This window comes from Rhincodon typus, chromosome 6 (genome assembly GCF_021869965.1).
Source record: "Rhincodon typus isolate 14 chromosome 6, sRhiTyp1.1, whole genome shotgun sequence".
In the NCBI taxonomy this organism is placed as follows: domain Eukaryota; kingdom Metazoa; phylum Chordata; class Chondrichthyes; order Orectolobiformes; family Rhincodontidae; genus Rhincodon; species Rhincodon typus.
The window spans coordinates 49,033,270-49,049,825 of record NC_063337.1 but is presented as its reverse complement, the minus strand read 5'-3'; the positions used below and the strand labels follow the sequence as shown (position 1 = coordinate 49,049,825).

At 41.1% G+C, this 16,556-nt stretch overlaps 1 protein-coding gene across 1 annotated transcript in view; it reads left to right on the top strand.

The window, feature by feature from the left end:
* The first annotated feature begins 1,559 nt into the window (after positions 1–1,559).
* LOC109922531 (transmembrane protein 182-like) overlaps positions 1,560–16,556 on the top strand; it is a 41,224-nt gene continuing 26,227 nt past the window's right edge. The window contains exons 1-2 of the mRNA XM_048598285.1: positions 1,560–1,709; positions 11,713–11,833. Of these exons, the coding sequence (XP_048454242.1) occupies positions 1,560–1,709; positions 11,713–11,833 (271 nt within the window). The remainder of the gene's footprint in view (positions 1,710–11,712; positions 11,834–16,556) is intronic.

The following is a 16,556-nucleotide window of genomic DNA, read 5'->3' as shown; positions in this document are numbered from 1 at the left end:
TCCACTCTTGAGAGCTTTACTTTTACTTATTCACAGGATGAGGGTGTCACTCGCTGGGCCAGCATTTATTGCCCTTCCCTAATTATCCAGAGGACAGCTGTGGGTCTGGAGTCACATGTAGGCCAGCAGTTTCCTCCTCTAAAGGAAATTAGTTAACCGGATGGGTTTTTCATTACAATCAACAACGGATTCATGGTCATCGTTAGACCCTTAATAGCAGATTCTTTTCATTGAATTCGAATTTCACCATCTGCCAGGATGTTAGCTGGGTCTGCAGATTAATAGTCTAGCAATAATACCTGCTAGGCCATTGCCTTTCTCTTGCTAGCCAATCATGAGTACAGGAATAAAGATGTCTTTACTTAAGTTGTCTAGAACAATGGTGAAATTGCATCTGGAATATTGTGTGCAGTTCTGGTTCCCTTGGGTGAGGAAGTTTATACTTGTCATCCAGGGAGTGCTACAGGTTGATTCCTGGGATGTCCGTGCTATCCCAGCAAGAGGTATTGTGCATAATGTGCCTGAATTCTCTGGAGTTTCATAGAATGAGAGGCAGCTGACTGAAACACAAAATTCTTAGAGGCCTCCACAGGTTGGATGCAGTTCCCTGTTTGGGAGGTGGAGGCTTCTACAACCCAGGATCAGAGTTTCAAGATAAAGAGCAAGCCAATTAGAACTAAGATGAGGAGGAATTTCTACCATCAGTGGTTAGTCAATTCTCTGAACTATATATCTTTTAGGGTTGTGAAAGGTCGGTCATTGGAGCTCAATCATTTAAATTTGAGATTTCCAGACACGAATGACATCTCAGGATATGAGTTTGCAGCAGGAAAATGAGGAAGAGGTAAATGATCAGCTAGGATCTAGAATGGCAGAGCACACTTGAATGACTGTGTAGCCTTCTCCTGCTCCAATACCACCACAGTTCACATTTCTCCTTCAGATACTTCCTAAAAGTACCCATTTCACCAAGCCTTTCGTCATCCGACCTATTATCACCTTCTGTGTCATTCTTTGTTTTCTAACGCTCCTGTTGGAGTTGCATTGGGAGGTTTCATGACGCTGTACAAATATGTTATTGATGCTTTTCGTCCTTTCATGACCAGGACCTTCGCGAAACATGAACAATCCACCCGAAAGGCAAGCGGGTCAGACGCGAGGAACAGCGAAATACTTGTGCTGCATTTCAGCACAGAGCGAAGAAGGCCTGTCACATCGGTGGGTTGTATAAGCTGTAGCTATTTGCAGCGTGGCGATGTCATTTCTTCAGTGAATTCCATTCTCCAGGATTCCAGGACTTTCGCGATCCATACGAAAAGGGAGAAGCCAGCGAGGCCTTTCCTCAACTGATATGCACATGGGAATTACAATATGTCCCACTCATAGTTACAAGGAGGTCGGTTATTTTTGAAACGCCGCACCCGTGTGCAAAGAGGAGTGAGAGAGATCAGATTCCTAAAACAGAGCATAGACAGAGAGAGAGGGGGAGAGAGAAAGAGGGATCTTGCTGAAGAACTTCCTTCGGTCAATTATACAACAGTGAAGAATATAGAAAAACTATGAAACTCAGCGTGCTCCTCTTCATCGCCGGGCTGTTTGGAGCTCTCGGGGTTCTACTCTTTTTAGTTGCTTTCGGCACAGATTACTGGCTGCTGGCCACTGAAACATGTCCTTCTGTCCGAAATAGCACGGATTCAATCCCCGCAGAGGTTAGTGTCAATCTCCGTTACTTTGCAGGCTCCTGCAACCAGAACTAGTGGAGAAGCACAGAATAAAACCGTCCACACAGCTAAGTGTATTATAATTGCAACCCACAAAATTCAAAACGCCTTGCACTGTTTCATTTGTGCATTATCTACACGCAAAGCTGGAGAGCATGTATTGAATTTTGGTCAGTACAGATCCAAAGCGCTTCTCACCGATTTAAAAGAAAGATTAGAGTGTAACATGCTTTAAACTTTGAACTTCACAGTCTGAGTCTGAGGAAGGGTCACTAGACCCGAAACCTCAACTCTGATTTCTCTCTACAGTTGCTGCCAGACCTGCTGAGTTTTTCCAGCAATTTCTGTTTTTGATTCAGATTTCCGGCATCCGCAGTTCTTTCTTTTTTCACCCACAATATGCCGTTCAGTTTCTTACAGATACTGACAGCTGCCGTGCTAAAGCTATGCATTAACAATAATGCGGACTGAATCATATAACAACTCACCATTTCTACACTTTTTTTATACTTATATAAATGCATGACGTTACCAACTGTAAATTACACTCCTTGTTGCGTGTATTATTATGTTGGACAAAACAACAGTAAATATTACACTAATTATGTAATCGACTTTAATCGTACATTGGGAAAACGAACTCGTTTCCTCAGCCACATCTGGTGAGAAGCGGGAGTCATGTATCACTACAATTGCAGGATTCTTAGTCAATAGCAATCAAAATTCCATTGTGTACTCTCCTGCAGTGTGGGAATGTCTTCTAATTTGTCAGAATTATGTTAAGATTGATGAAGTGAAAAGTAAATGAAGAGAGGTATATATTACCCACATCCTAATGAAATAGTTGAAGGTCTGAAAGTTTGAAATTGTAGAACAAAAAGGGGATTGCAAATGTGCCTTTGGAAGCTCAGTTCAGGTTCACCTGGAGAAATTCAGCAGATCTGGCAGCGTCTATGGAGAGAAAGCAGAGATGGCTTTTTCGAGTTCTGTCATCCTTCTAGGGACCCATCAGATCTGTTTAGTTTCTCCAGCAATTTCTGATTTTGTTTCAGATTTCTAGCATCCAGATTCTACTGTGATTGGTATTGGAAATAACGGGGTTCAGACTGAGACGATGGCTGCACAGGATATGAACTTTGCAAAAGAACAGACAAGGTGGGAAGAACCAAAGACAGGCCTTCCTAATAATCAACTGCAGGAATGTGTAGCATATTCATGTTTGTATGTTGGACCAGAAGTGTGCCAACATGAAAACCGTGGAAATAGGGAGGACCGGTGGAGTGATGGAGCTGGGTGTTATCAGATTTCCTATGGAATCTCACTCCATATTGATGGGTAGTGTTGCAAGGGACCATGTGGATGAGGAAGGGGACAAAATAAATTCATGTTGACTCTAAATGATGCAGTGTTAGGAAGAGAAACAATTGTTAAAGATGTTCTAGCTACCATCAGATACACAAGAGTGGAAGCATGTGAGTGAAGTTGCACTGAGCTGGGCCAGTGGACCAGTAGGCTTGGAAGAGTATGGTCTGGTGAACTTTGCTAAAGACTGCAGAAAGGTCAAGGAAACATCATAAAGGACAATGCTGAGAATTTTCTCAAAGTTCCTGAAAAGTGATTTCCTGTTAGTTTAGCAGAAAGTTGGCAGATAACCCTAAAAAAGACAAGTGAATAACTGGTGCATTATTGTGTATTACTTACATTTCAAAAGCTTTGTTTGCACAGTTATAGAGTCATCGAGTGAAAGATGTCTACAGCATGGAAACAGGCCCTTCGGTCCAACTTGCCCAAGTAACCCAGTTTTCACAATTAAACTAGTTCCATTTTCTTGCATTTGGTCCTTATCCTTCCATACCTATCCCATCCATGTACCTGTCTAAATGTTTCTTATATGATGAAATTCTGCTTGCTTTCATCACTACCTCTGCCCCTCTGAACCCTTTTGTATCTCTCCCCTCTGATCTTAAATCTATGCTCTCTCATTTTGGACTCCCCTACCATGGCTTTCTAACTTACCTATGCCTCTCATGATTTTATAGACCTCTATAAGGTCACCCCTGAGTCTCCCACGTTCCAGGGAAAAAAAGACCCAGCCTATCCAATCTCTCCTTATAAGTCAAACCTTCAGTCCAGGTAGCATCCTAGTAAATTATTTCTGCACTCTTTCTAGTTTAATGATATCCTTTCTATATTAAGGAGGCTTGGATGCTTCTGTGGTGGATGCTATTTAACAGACTGTGTTGTATTCTTGTGTTCTGTTCCTGAACATAGAATCACCACTTTCACACTAGATTGGTCAGTAGCATAGAGTGAGTTTACTTGAAAATCTCAAACATGTTTCCTGAATAGACAAACCCCCATAGCTTGCAGTTGCAGACCAAATTAAGTTCACATCCTTAGTCCAGCATGCTGCAGCTTGGACTCCACATGACTGTTAGTCATGTGATGACTTCCTGGCATTTGGCTCATTAACGTACTCAGCTCTTAAAGCAATAACACTACCCTGCTTTCCCAAGACAAAATTACATGCACTGAGTGAAAATATATGTACCTTAGATAGTTGCAAAGCCATTTGTACAGAAACAAGAACTGAAATACGTACAAGTCTAAGAGTTAATATCGTCTAGCAGTGATTTGGCAATCTTGTTTGTATCTTGTGATGATGTTACTGTCTGGAGATCTAGACTTTGCACTTAGTGTTTCTTGATCTGGATGGTGTTGGTCTTTTGTGTGTTATTAGAGTGTTGATTGTTGTCATGTTGACCTTCTGCATCTTCATTATCTGACTGTGTGTTCTGTGCACAGCTTGAGTTCTGAACAGTTCCCGGAGTTGGTTTCTGTTTCTCCTAAATGTTGCTCGATTTGGTGTTGTGACTTTGTAGGAACTAGGCGCTCAGCATACTTTGGATACCTCTGTGAGTTTTGACATTCCTTGGATAGAATATATGACTCTAACCTTATATACTATTCACAGATCAAGTAGTTCTACTCCTATTTATGTTAATTACCTACCATCTTCATTCACCCTTGTTTTTTTGAGAAGTTTATGCTTCATTTCTGAGAACTTGGAGAGGAGATAGCTGTCCCGGTTTTCTTAACTTGCCTTCCAAGATGATCTCAGTTGGCGATAATAAACCCATATCCAGAGTTGTAGCTCCTGAATGTTGCATAGCCATACAAACATTTTGTTTTGTTGCCCTGCACTTCATAATAAATGCACTTCATAATAAAATAATTGACAGACCAAATCATTCATTCAGTGATACCTTTGGATTTGGGGTAATCTGCTGAGGCTTTCAAGTGGTTTGTGCCCCATTTGGTACAAATGTGCCAAAAAGGTCTGCCTGTATATTGTGGCCCATTGTCAGGTGTGATTTCTTCAGATACACGGAATAGACTGAGTAATACACTCATAGTGTTGGCCATGGACACACCTGAAGAGTCCTTTAACAGCCTGACAGTTGGAAATTTGGAAACATAGTTGGTGACAAGGAGAAAATTGTCACCTTGTTTGCTGAATAAATCGGTTGTGATTTTGGATGAAGGGACTGATGGAATTTTATAAGGGTGTACAGGTTCTTTGTATTATTATGGTTGGTGACTCTGGCACTCTTAAGCATCCTTAAATGCTTGTCAACATTATTGTTGATCTCTGGTCAATACTGAGTATCCTATGCTCAGTGTCTTGTTCACTCTGTGTCTGTATGCCCTGAGTGACAGTATGTCTTGGTGAAAAGCCTCAGGTGCAAGTACTTGCTTCCCCCTAAAAAATAGGCTTCTGAGACACCTAATTTATCTCTTTGTAGCCAAAAGCACTTGAGAGTGTGGCACATTTGTATTGTTTAAGGCCATTGTTCTATAATAACAGAAGCAGGAAGGCTGACGTTTCAGGCCTAGACCCTTCATCCCTGATGAAGAGTCTAGGCCCGAAACATCAGCCTTCCTGCTCCTATGATGCTGCTTGGCCTGCTGTGTTCATCCAGCTCTACACCTTGTTATCTCAGATTTTCCAGCATCTGCAGTTCCTAGTATCTCTGTTCTATAATAATGTTCCATTATGCCTTCAGTCATGGATCATTAACTGTTTCCTCGTGAAGTTGGTTTCCATTTTGCTGGCCAAAATGCATCAAGTTGACCTTAAGCTCATCTTTTACTTTGATAGCCAAACAATCTATTTGTAAGTTTAGTGGAATTTATATATTTGTATTCAAATTCAGTAATCTGTTCAATGTGTCAAACTATTTTGACAGCAGGTTTGTAGCAGACATCAAAGTCATATGCCTATCCTTTGAAGTTGTTATAGTCTTGTTGGTGCACTTAATTTGGTTTTAACAAAGTGACCTTTTACTGAAATATGAGTATGCAGTGCTGCAGATTTTGCTTTAGGAATAAAATGAGTTTATTTACAAAAGAAATTAAGATAACAACCCAAGCCTTTTACTTATAGCACAAACTCAAAGATTTTTTAAACACACGGTAAAAGTATAATCCCATTAATCCCAAAACACACCTTTATAAATTAGAAAGAAAAAGATAGTTTTTGTATTGTATCCAAAACACATCCCTCATACAGGAATCAAAAACAAAATTTGCATTTTGTCCAAAGATGCCTTTTGTGATATTTACACCAGAGTTGCTGATTCAAACGCCTCAGTAGGTTTAAATTACTTGTGATTTTAATTTATAGACTGGAACTGCAGATAACTCCTTCCCAGAGCTGTGAAACATCTGAGCTTAAACACACCCAGCTTTAAGTGATCTCTTTAGGGTTTTATCTCAAAACCTATGTCTCTTTTACTATATCCTTCCTTTCTCAAGAGCACTGGTGTAGGCAACCATCTTCATCCAAAGACTTCACAGAACTGCTCAAAGCTCAACATGAAACATCAAAGGAACAGTTGGTGTTTCCTTTAAGTTTGAAAAACCCGCTCCTGACCTTCTAAACTGGAGCTTTTTTATCTTGTTCATTCTTAAAATGCTATCAATGTACATAAAAAAATCAATCTAGAGCTACGCCTCAAAAGCTGTTTTAAAAGATATCCACATTGCTACAGAAATACTCACAGGCTAATTATTGACTTCAAACTGTGTATTTTACTAATCCAGAATCCAAGAACCCAAAATTGCAATGTTATGTCAAAAATATATATATACATTATATCATATGAATCACACAATATGTTGATGGAACTGATTCTAACTGACAGATAAACTGACAGAAGATTATGCAGTATCTGAAAGCAATATTTTCCAAATGGCATTCTGAATGCATTGATTTCTTGAGATTTCTTTGCCAAGTGAACCAACCAACTTGCCATCCAGCTTGAAAAATAATATTGATCCTGTAAAATTGGGATTATGTTCTATAATAGCTTCTAAGCTTGGAATTTTCTGCAGGCATGTCTTTAGAGAAATATTTAGATGTCTTGGAACCAACATACCCTGATTGTGCCACCTTTCTTTAGCATGGACATGATAGTATTGTACCAGTACATGTGCTGATTTCCATGACCTGTAATATCATTACATGCTGCATTGTCTAGCCTGCTTTTAAGATTCTCTTGTATGTGAATATCCCACATTCTGGGAAGGTCAATTGATGGAATTGCATCTTCTCTGAGGTGTATTACAGTATCATCTTTGAAGTTTCATATTGCAACGAATTCTCCTGGATATATTTGTTCTAAGTCCTGGATGAACTCACTGTGAGTATTCTTGATCTTTTCGTTGTGATTGATATCTTGGTGATTTTTTTGAATGGTCAAATTGTTGTGCAATATGCAAATAGTCCCATTATTCCTGACCTATTTGTATCTACTAGGTGGAATGCTTGTGGTTTCCATATGGAATTGCCACAGGTACATTTCATTACCAATCTACCAATGGCACAAATGGATGAATGGCTCTTGTGGGACCATGGTAGTGCCCCTGCTTCTGAGCCAGGACGCCTGGATTTAAGTCCCACCGTCTCCATAGGTGGGTATAACATACCTGAAAAAGCTGATTTTCAAAAATATCTGGAAGGAATGAATGAGCCATAATGTCAATATCTGTCATTATCACTGTTGCAAGTTGTATTATTAACTTCCAATGAGCCAGATATAGTCAACACAATTCAAGACAGTAGGATATTTGCACTGGTATTGAGCTTGCCTTTACCAATTTTCTTCAGGCATATGATGTTAAAAGTGGCAGAAGCTTTTAATTGTTTGACTTCACACAAAGTGTGACATTCACAGTGTGGAATGGATGTTTAATGTCTGGTTGAAGGATTTTCCATTCTGAATTTTCACTCCGGTCTGTTTGCTGTAAGCATTGTACAATGTCAGAGACCTGTCTGTTGTTGGTCTGTGTGTGTATGTGTTTGTATGTGTGTGAGAGAGAGAGAGAGATAAAGAGAGAGTGTGTGTGTGTGTGTGTGCGTGTGTGCGTGTGTGTGTGTGTGTGTGTGTGTCTGTGTGCATTGTCCCTTCATCAGGCACTGAGTGTCTTTGAATGAGGGATCCCCTTTTCTCCCACAATCAACCATCTTGTTGGAAGTCTGCAAGCAAACCTAGCAGGGTTTTGCATTATGAGCTCCCCAACTCTGGCCATGGAGGGGTGAGGACCATAAGTGTGTATTCCCGCTCTGGACTTGATTGCTTGATTGGTTGTAGTGGAACAGTGATGGGGTCCTAATCACATTTGGTGAAACTCCCATCTGCCTTAAAGTGTGCCAACCCTGTGGCGAAAATTGTTGGACATCTGTAATGGGACAGAAGTGTCTTTAAGTAGCGACATCTGTCATTAGCTTTGGGATCTGACATCACCTGGTCCACACCGGACTTTATCGTGGTTAACAGTCTTACATCAGCAAGAAGATTATTCTTTCAAGCCTTTCCAATGAAGTTCATACCTCAGTGTGTGATTTTTAGCAATTCAGCAGCCAATAATGAAGCAGGTTAAAGACTTGAGAAGAAGGAATTATTTTAGGTATGTCTTTATTTTCTGACTTTTTGCCCACTCTAAAACTGATATTTCACCAAATATTTCAGCTCTTTTGTCCATATTTGGACCAAGGCTAAAATGATGTCCAGAAAAAGAGTGGTCCTGACAGAGCCCAATCTGACCATCAGTGAGCAGGTTTTGTTGCTGATTTACAGTAGGCAGATGGGATGATGGTTGGATTGAATTTTTCCTGAAAAGGATAATCTTCAGCCATATTCCACATTGTCAGGTAAATGTTGGTGTTGTAGCTAAACTGGAACAGGATGGCTACGGGTGCATCTAGCTCTGGAACATATCTTTAGCATTACAACTAGGATGTTGTTGCAGCCTACAGCCTTCGTTGCATCTATGTGCTTGCCAGCTTCTTGATATCAGATAGAATGAATCAACTGGCAGTCCTGGATAAAGATCATTGCAATTCTTCAACTTTACTGTTTTGCACTCTCATGCTGTGCTGTGCCTTCATTGGGATGAAGATGTTCGCAACATCTCTTTGTCTTTGTACAATTGTACAGCACAATGAACAAAATGGTCCACCCAGCCTTTAGCACTGTATCATTTAATGCCAGAAATATATTTATTAACTACAAAACTAAACTCTTTGTTACTTGCATCAAAACAGACTACTGTGGACTAAATGCTGGCTAAGACCCAAAAATCTCATGATCAAAGCTCAGGCAACTCGCACTGTTTTAGATGCAAAACAATTTGATGGAAAGCAGGGCTAAACATTTAAGAGTGGACCTTGATGCTTCATAATCTACATCAATGAAGTCCAAATGATTTGTGAAGTCGTTGGACATTATCCATAGAATTTGAACAGTTAGCTACTTTCATTAGCCAATAACAGATCAGCACTGTCAAATATTGTCAAGCAACTAATAACTCATCTCCTACATGAGATGTAAGAGAGTGATGTAGGAAATTCAAATAAAACAGTTACTTAATCCCTGCAAAATCTAATGTGACTAACAGCACATTAACCTTGAGATGGCGCAAAAAAGATTTGCAAGGATGTGGCTGGGATTAGAGGGTTTGAGTTTTGGGGAGACGCAGAACTAGCTGGGGCTTTTTTTGCTGGAGTGTCGGAGGCTGAGGGATCACCTTATAAAGGTTTATAAAATCAAGAGGGGCTTGGATAGGATGAATATCCAAGATCTTTTTCCTAGGGTGGGGGAGTCCAAAATTAGAGGGTGTAGATTTAAGGTGAGAAGGGAAAATTTAGAAAGGACCTGAGGGATAACATTTTCACAAAGAGGGTGGTGCGTTTATGGAATGAGCTGTCAGAGAAATGGTGGAGGCTGGTACAATTACAACATTTAAGAGACATATGGATGGATATATGAATAGGAAGGGTTTAGAGCGATATGGGCTACATACTGGCAAATGGGAATAGGTCAGATTGGGATGTCTGGTCGGCGAAGACGAGCTGGACCAAAGGGACTGTTTCCATGTTTAATGATTCTGTAATACCATTCACGATCAAATGTAGTGGGACTGCAGAGCTTAGATCTGACCTTTTAGATATGGGATTGTTTAGCTCTGTGTATAGTATGCCACTTCCATTGTTTAGCATGCATGTTGTCCTGTGTTCCAGATTCACCAACTTGACACCTTGTTTTTAAGAATGCCTGACATTGCTCCTCTTTCACACGCCTTATGGAACTGGGGTAAGTCCCCTGGTATGATTATAAGGTCAGGGAGAGAAGTAGGTCAGGCCATAGAGCAGATATTCTGGTGGAAAACTGTTCTGCAGTTGGTGGCCCTCGGAGGCCTAAGTTTGAGCTGCTGGATCTGTTTTGAATCCATCCTATTTAGCATGATGGCAGTGTCACACAACATCATGGTGGCATGTTCAATAAGAAAAAGAGGCTTTTGTCTCTGTAAGTACTACGCAATGGTGACTTTGATCAATTTTGCTATGGAATGATGCACTTACGACGGGTAATTTGACCTACTACCACCTACTATAGGTCTAATCTTTGAGGCTTTGACTTTCAGAACATAATCAGCTTGGTTGCTGGTGATACCACTGAACTACTTTTGGTGATGGGCATTGAAATCTTCCACCAAAAATACCTAGAATACCTTTGCTACCCTCACTGCTTCTTCTAAACGATCTTCATAATGGAAATATATTGTTTCATTAGCTGAAGTACAATGGTAGGTGGTAATCCACAGACATTTTCTTACCCATATTTGACCTGATGCCATAAAACTCAATGGCCAATGTTAAGCACTGTAATGGTAACTCCCTAACAATGTGTCATCAACTCTGGTGAATCTGCAAGTGGAATAGAATCTTTCCAGGAAAGGTAAAGGAGTGGTCAAGGATGAGTCCAGGTTCAATTTTAAATGTTTGTCTGTTCATCATTCCTGTGAAGTGCTTTAGGATGCTTCACTGCATTAAAGGTCCCACAAATGAATAAACGAAATGTTCTAATTGTTTACTGATGTGATAAATAAATGTCATTCATATGAACAGACTGTATACAAACCAGTACGCAAGCTCCAAAGTTGAACTAGTGATGATTTCTGCGGTTTCTTCCTGAAATAAGGAATAATGGTGGCACTAAGATTAGCAAAGATCATGTAGAAATCAATGATAAACCCACAATTAAATGCATCATATGTGAGTGTTTTCATAGTTACTGGTTGTTAGAATAGTCTACAATACATTTTAAATTGCAATTTTTTGGTCGCCAGTTAATATGTAATAGATGTTTTCATACAAGTTCATTAATTCAAATACAATTTGATTTAAAAACATACATGAAAGGTTCCATTTCAATAGAAAGTGGTGCAGATGTGTATTTGAGAAAAACTTATAATGCTAAAGCTGATTTTGGCAGCTTTTTGTGATCAGGGAACTTAATAGGAACATCAAAAGAAATTCAACAGCATAAAACTTTAAAACAATAGTGATGGCATTTCAAGTTATATGTTTTATTATATTGCAATACTGCAAGTGATGAAATAATGAAGTGTTTCCTTTCATGTTTAGAAGGGAGATATCATTGTGCCTTCCCATAGAGCTGGTCCCATTTTTCACCATGAGGGCTTCTTCTGGAGATGTTGGTTTAATGAAGCTGTGGTTGATGACAACATCTGGAAATTCTGGTTCAGTGAGTAAGATTACCTTTTCATTTAGAAATTAAGAAAAACTAACAATAGTTCCATGTGGAAAACTTTCAACATTTTTGAATAACCAGGGCGGTGGAGAGCGCTTTAAACTAAATAGAGGAATGGAGGGTTTGGGAGAGGGGAAATATAGGCTTACAAAGCAAGTGGATATGGCTATGTTACACGGCAACCATCTGATATAACGACACTCAGGGTAGAACAAAGGTGCAGTGTATACAAACATGAAAAGAAAGCAGAAAGTCAAATCAAAAGGAGAAAAAACTGGTTAAACAGCAAATTTAATAGTTTTTATTTGAATATGCATAGTAAGCAGAACAAAATAAATCAATTCATGGCTGAAATACAGGTTAACGGGTATGATCTTACAGCCATTTCAGAGACATTGATACAGTTTGGGGCGGCATGATGGCTCAGTGGTTAGCACTGCTGCCTCACAGCGCCAGGGACCTAGGTTCAATTCCACCCTCAGGCAACCGTCTGTGTGGAGTTCGCACGTTCTCCTCTTATCTGTGTGGGTTTCCTCCAGGTGCTCCAGTTTCCTCCCACAGTCCAAAGATGTGCAGGTTAGGTGGATTGGCCATGCTAAATTGCCCATAATGTTCAGGGATGTGTAGTTTAGGTGGGTCATAGGGGGATGGGTCTGGGTGGGATGCTCTGAGGGTTGATATGGACTTGTTGGGTCAAAGGGCCTGTTTCCGCACTGTAGGGATTCTAAGGAAAGAGATCAAAGCCAGGAACTAAATACTCAGGGATACAAGACTTTTCCAAAAGATGATCAGGAAGGAAAGGGTTCTGTGGTAACATTGTTGACATGGAAGAAATACGATAGCAAGACAGTATCTTGTCTTGAAAGATGAGAATCCATATGTGTGGAGGTAAGAAATAAAAAAGGAAAGAAATCACTACTAAGAATAGTCTTAAACCCCCTAATAGCAGTAAAATGTGGGACAGAGAATAAATCAGGAGATAATGAGGGCATGTAACAAAGTCAATATATTAACCATGGATTAATTAATTAAATTACTTAATCATGTTCTTCATGTAGATTGGGTTAGTCAGATTGGCAGAGGTAGCCATGAGGAAGAATTCACAGAATGTATTTGGGACATTTTCCTAGAATAATATGTGTGGATCCAACCAGGGATCAAGCTATCCACCACCACCCTCCACTGGCCAAGCTTGTCCTCACACTTAACAACTTCTCCTTTGACTTCTGTCAATTTCTTCAGATCAAAAGTGTGGCCATATGTACTTGCATTGGCCCCATTTATGACTTTGTTTTTAGGGTACGTGGAACATTCCTTGTTTCAATTCTACTTGGGTCCCTCCCCACAACTCTTTCGCCGGTATATCAATGACACCATCGATGCTGCTTCCCTCTCTTGTCTGGAATTGGAAAAATTAATCAATTTCGTTTCCAATTTCCACCTGTTCTCACCTTCGCCTGTCCCATCTCTGACCCCTCCCTTCCCTTCCTTGACATTTCTGTATTCATTTCTGGAAAGTGGATTGGCTGCTGATATTCACTACAAACCCACTGACTCCCACAGTTACTTGAACTATACAACCTCACACCCTGTTTCCATTAAAGACTCTATTCCATTCTCCAAGTTTCTCCATCTTCATCGCATCTGTTCTGATGATGCCAAAAGCTGCAGGGGTGCCTCAGGAAGGTTCATCCTTTTCCTTGACCAAAGATTCCCCACCACCATTGTTAACAAGGCTCTCAGCCATGTCTGTTCCATCTCCTGCACTTCTACCCTCACCCCTTCACTTCCCTCTCACAACACTGATAAGGTTCCCCAGGTCCTCACTTTCCGCCTCGTCGGAATCCACATCCAAAGGATCTTTACTGCCATTTTCACCACCTCCAACAGGATGCCTCCACCAGATACACAATCCCCTCCCCTCCCTTGTCAGCATTTCACAGGGACCATTCCTTCTAGTCCACTCCTCCTCCACTCCCAACACATCCTCACACCTCCATGGCACCCTTCCAAGCAATCGCAGAAGGTGCAACGCCTGCCCATTTACTCGCCCTCTCTTCACTATCCAAGGCTCCAGCCACACCCTCCAGTTGAAGCAGCAATATACCTGCACTTCATTCAAACTAGTCTACTGTATCCACTGCTCGTAATGTGGTCTCCTCTACACTGGGTAGATGACATGTAGACTGGGCGTCTGCTTTGCTGAACACCTATCTTCTGCCTGACAAAAATGAACCCAAGCTTCCGGTAGCTTGCCACTTCAGTGCATCACCGTGTTCCCTGGCCAACATCACTGTCCTAGACCTATGGCAGCACCGCAGCAGGGCCCAGTGCAAGCTGGAAGAATGGCATCTCATTTCCGCCTTGTGATCCAGCAGCCTTTCGGACTCAATATCAAGTTCAATAATTTTAGAAACTGGACACCTTCCATGCCGTTTACCCACCCCCACACCATAGACCCTGTCATTTAACAACTTTATTTAAAACGTGAAGGAGACAAAAACAGGTAACTATAGGCCAGTTAGCTTAACATTAGGCGGCACAGTGACTCAGTGGTTAGCACTGCTGCCTCACAGCACCAGGGACCAAAGACAACTGGATTAAGTGAATCCCTGGATGACTATAAGGATAGTAGGAGAATACTTAAGAGGGAAATCAGGAAGGCAAAAAGGGGACATGAGATATCTTGGGCAAATAGGTTTAAGGAGAATCCAAAGGGATTCTACAAATACATTAGGTGCAAAAAAGTAACTAGGGAGAGAAGATGAAACAAGGCTGTCTATGTGCAGAACCACAGGAGATGGGTGAGATCCTAAATGAGCATTTTGCATCAGTGTTTACTAAGGTTTTGGAGTAGATTTGTAGCTCGGGTTGTGGGTGTTGAGGTTGTGGAAATGAGTATCTCAATCCACATGGACAAGGAGAACCACCACTTCAACTGGGACAACACCAAGATCCTGCGACAGGCTAGGCAGAGACAGGCACGAGAATTCCTGGAAGCATGGCACTCCACAAAGCATGCTGTTAATAAACACATTGAACTCGACCCCATTATACATTCCACTACGGAGGAAACCCGGAAGTGAGGCAATCCATCTCAACGGACCCCAGAGTTTAAAAACCAGGCAGGCAAACACACCGATGCTTCATCGGAGGCTGCACTGAGGATGTTACCAAGCATGGTAACGAAACGTCTGCGAAACAAGAAACCAGCTTGGTGAGCCAACCAACTTCAACAACCTCAATCAGTGTTTACTGTGGAGAAGGACATGTATGCAAGAGAACATGGGGAAATAAATAGTGATAGCTTGAAAAGTATCCATATTACAGAAGAGGGAGTGCTGGACATCTTAAAATGCATAAAGGTGGATAAATCCCCAGGACCTAATCAGGTGTTTCCCAGAACTTCGTGGAAGCTAAGGAAGAGATTGCTGGGCCCCTTGCTGAAATATCTGTATCACTGATAGCCACGGGTGAGTTTCTGGAATACTGGAGGGTGGCTAATGCGGTGCCATTATTTAAGAAAGGTGGTAAGGTAAAGCCAGGGAACGATAGACTGGTGATGCTGAGGTCAGTGGTGGGTAAGTTTTTGGAGGGGATTCTGAGGGAAAGGATTTACATGCATTTGGAAAGGCAAAGTTTGACTAAGGATACTCAACATGGCTTTGTGTGTGGGAAATTGTGTCTCACTAAGTTGATTGAGTTTTTGAACAAGTGACAAAGAAGATTGATGAAGACAGAGCAGTAGACATTGTCTATATGGATTTCAGCAAGGTTTCAACAAGGTTCTGCATAATAGACTGGTTAATAAAGTGAGATCATATGGAATCCAGGGGCGCTAGCCAACTGGATACAAAATTGGCTTGAAGGTAGAAGACAGAAGGTGGTTGGTGGTTTTCCGATCTGGAGGCCTGTGGCCAGCGGTGTGCCACAAGGATCAGTGCTAGGTCTACTGCTTTTTGTTATTTATATAAATGATTTGGATGTGAACATAGGAGGTACGGTTAGTAAGTTTGCAGATGACACCAAAGTAGGTAATGTAGTGGACAGTAAATAAGATTACCTCAGAGTATAACAGGACATTGATCAGATGGGCTGATGGGCCGAGGAGTGGCAGATGGAGTTTAATTTAGGTAAATGTGAGGTGTTACATTTTGGCAAGGCAAATTAGGGCAGAACTTAAACAGTTAATAGTGGGGCCCTGGGGAGTGTTGTTAAACAAAGAGACCATGGGGTGCAGGTGTATAGTTCCTTGAAGGTAGACTCACAGGTAGACAAGTTGGTAAAAAAAAGTGTTTGGTATGCTTGCCTTCATTGGTCAAATCATTGAGCATAGGTGTTGGGATGTCATATTGCAACTGTATAGGACATTGATTAGGCCATTTTCAGAATACTGCGTTCATTTCTGGTCTCCTTACTATAGGAAGGATGTTGTTACACTTGAGGGGATTCAGAAAAGATTTACAAAGATGTTGCCGGGATTGGATGGTTTGAACTATAGGAAAAGACTGAATAGGCTGGGGCTATTTTCTCTGGAGCTTTGGAGACTAAGGGGTGACCTTATAGAGGTTTTGAAAATCATGAGGGGCATGGATGGGGTGAATGGCCAAGGTCTTTTCCCCTGGATAGGGGAGTCCAAAACTAGAGGACATAGGTTTAAGCCATGGTGGAGTGTATATGGAACAAGCAGCCAGAGGAAATGGTGGAGGTGGGTACA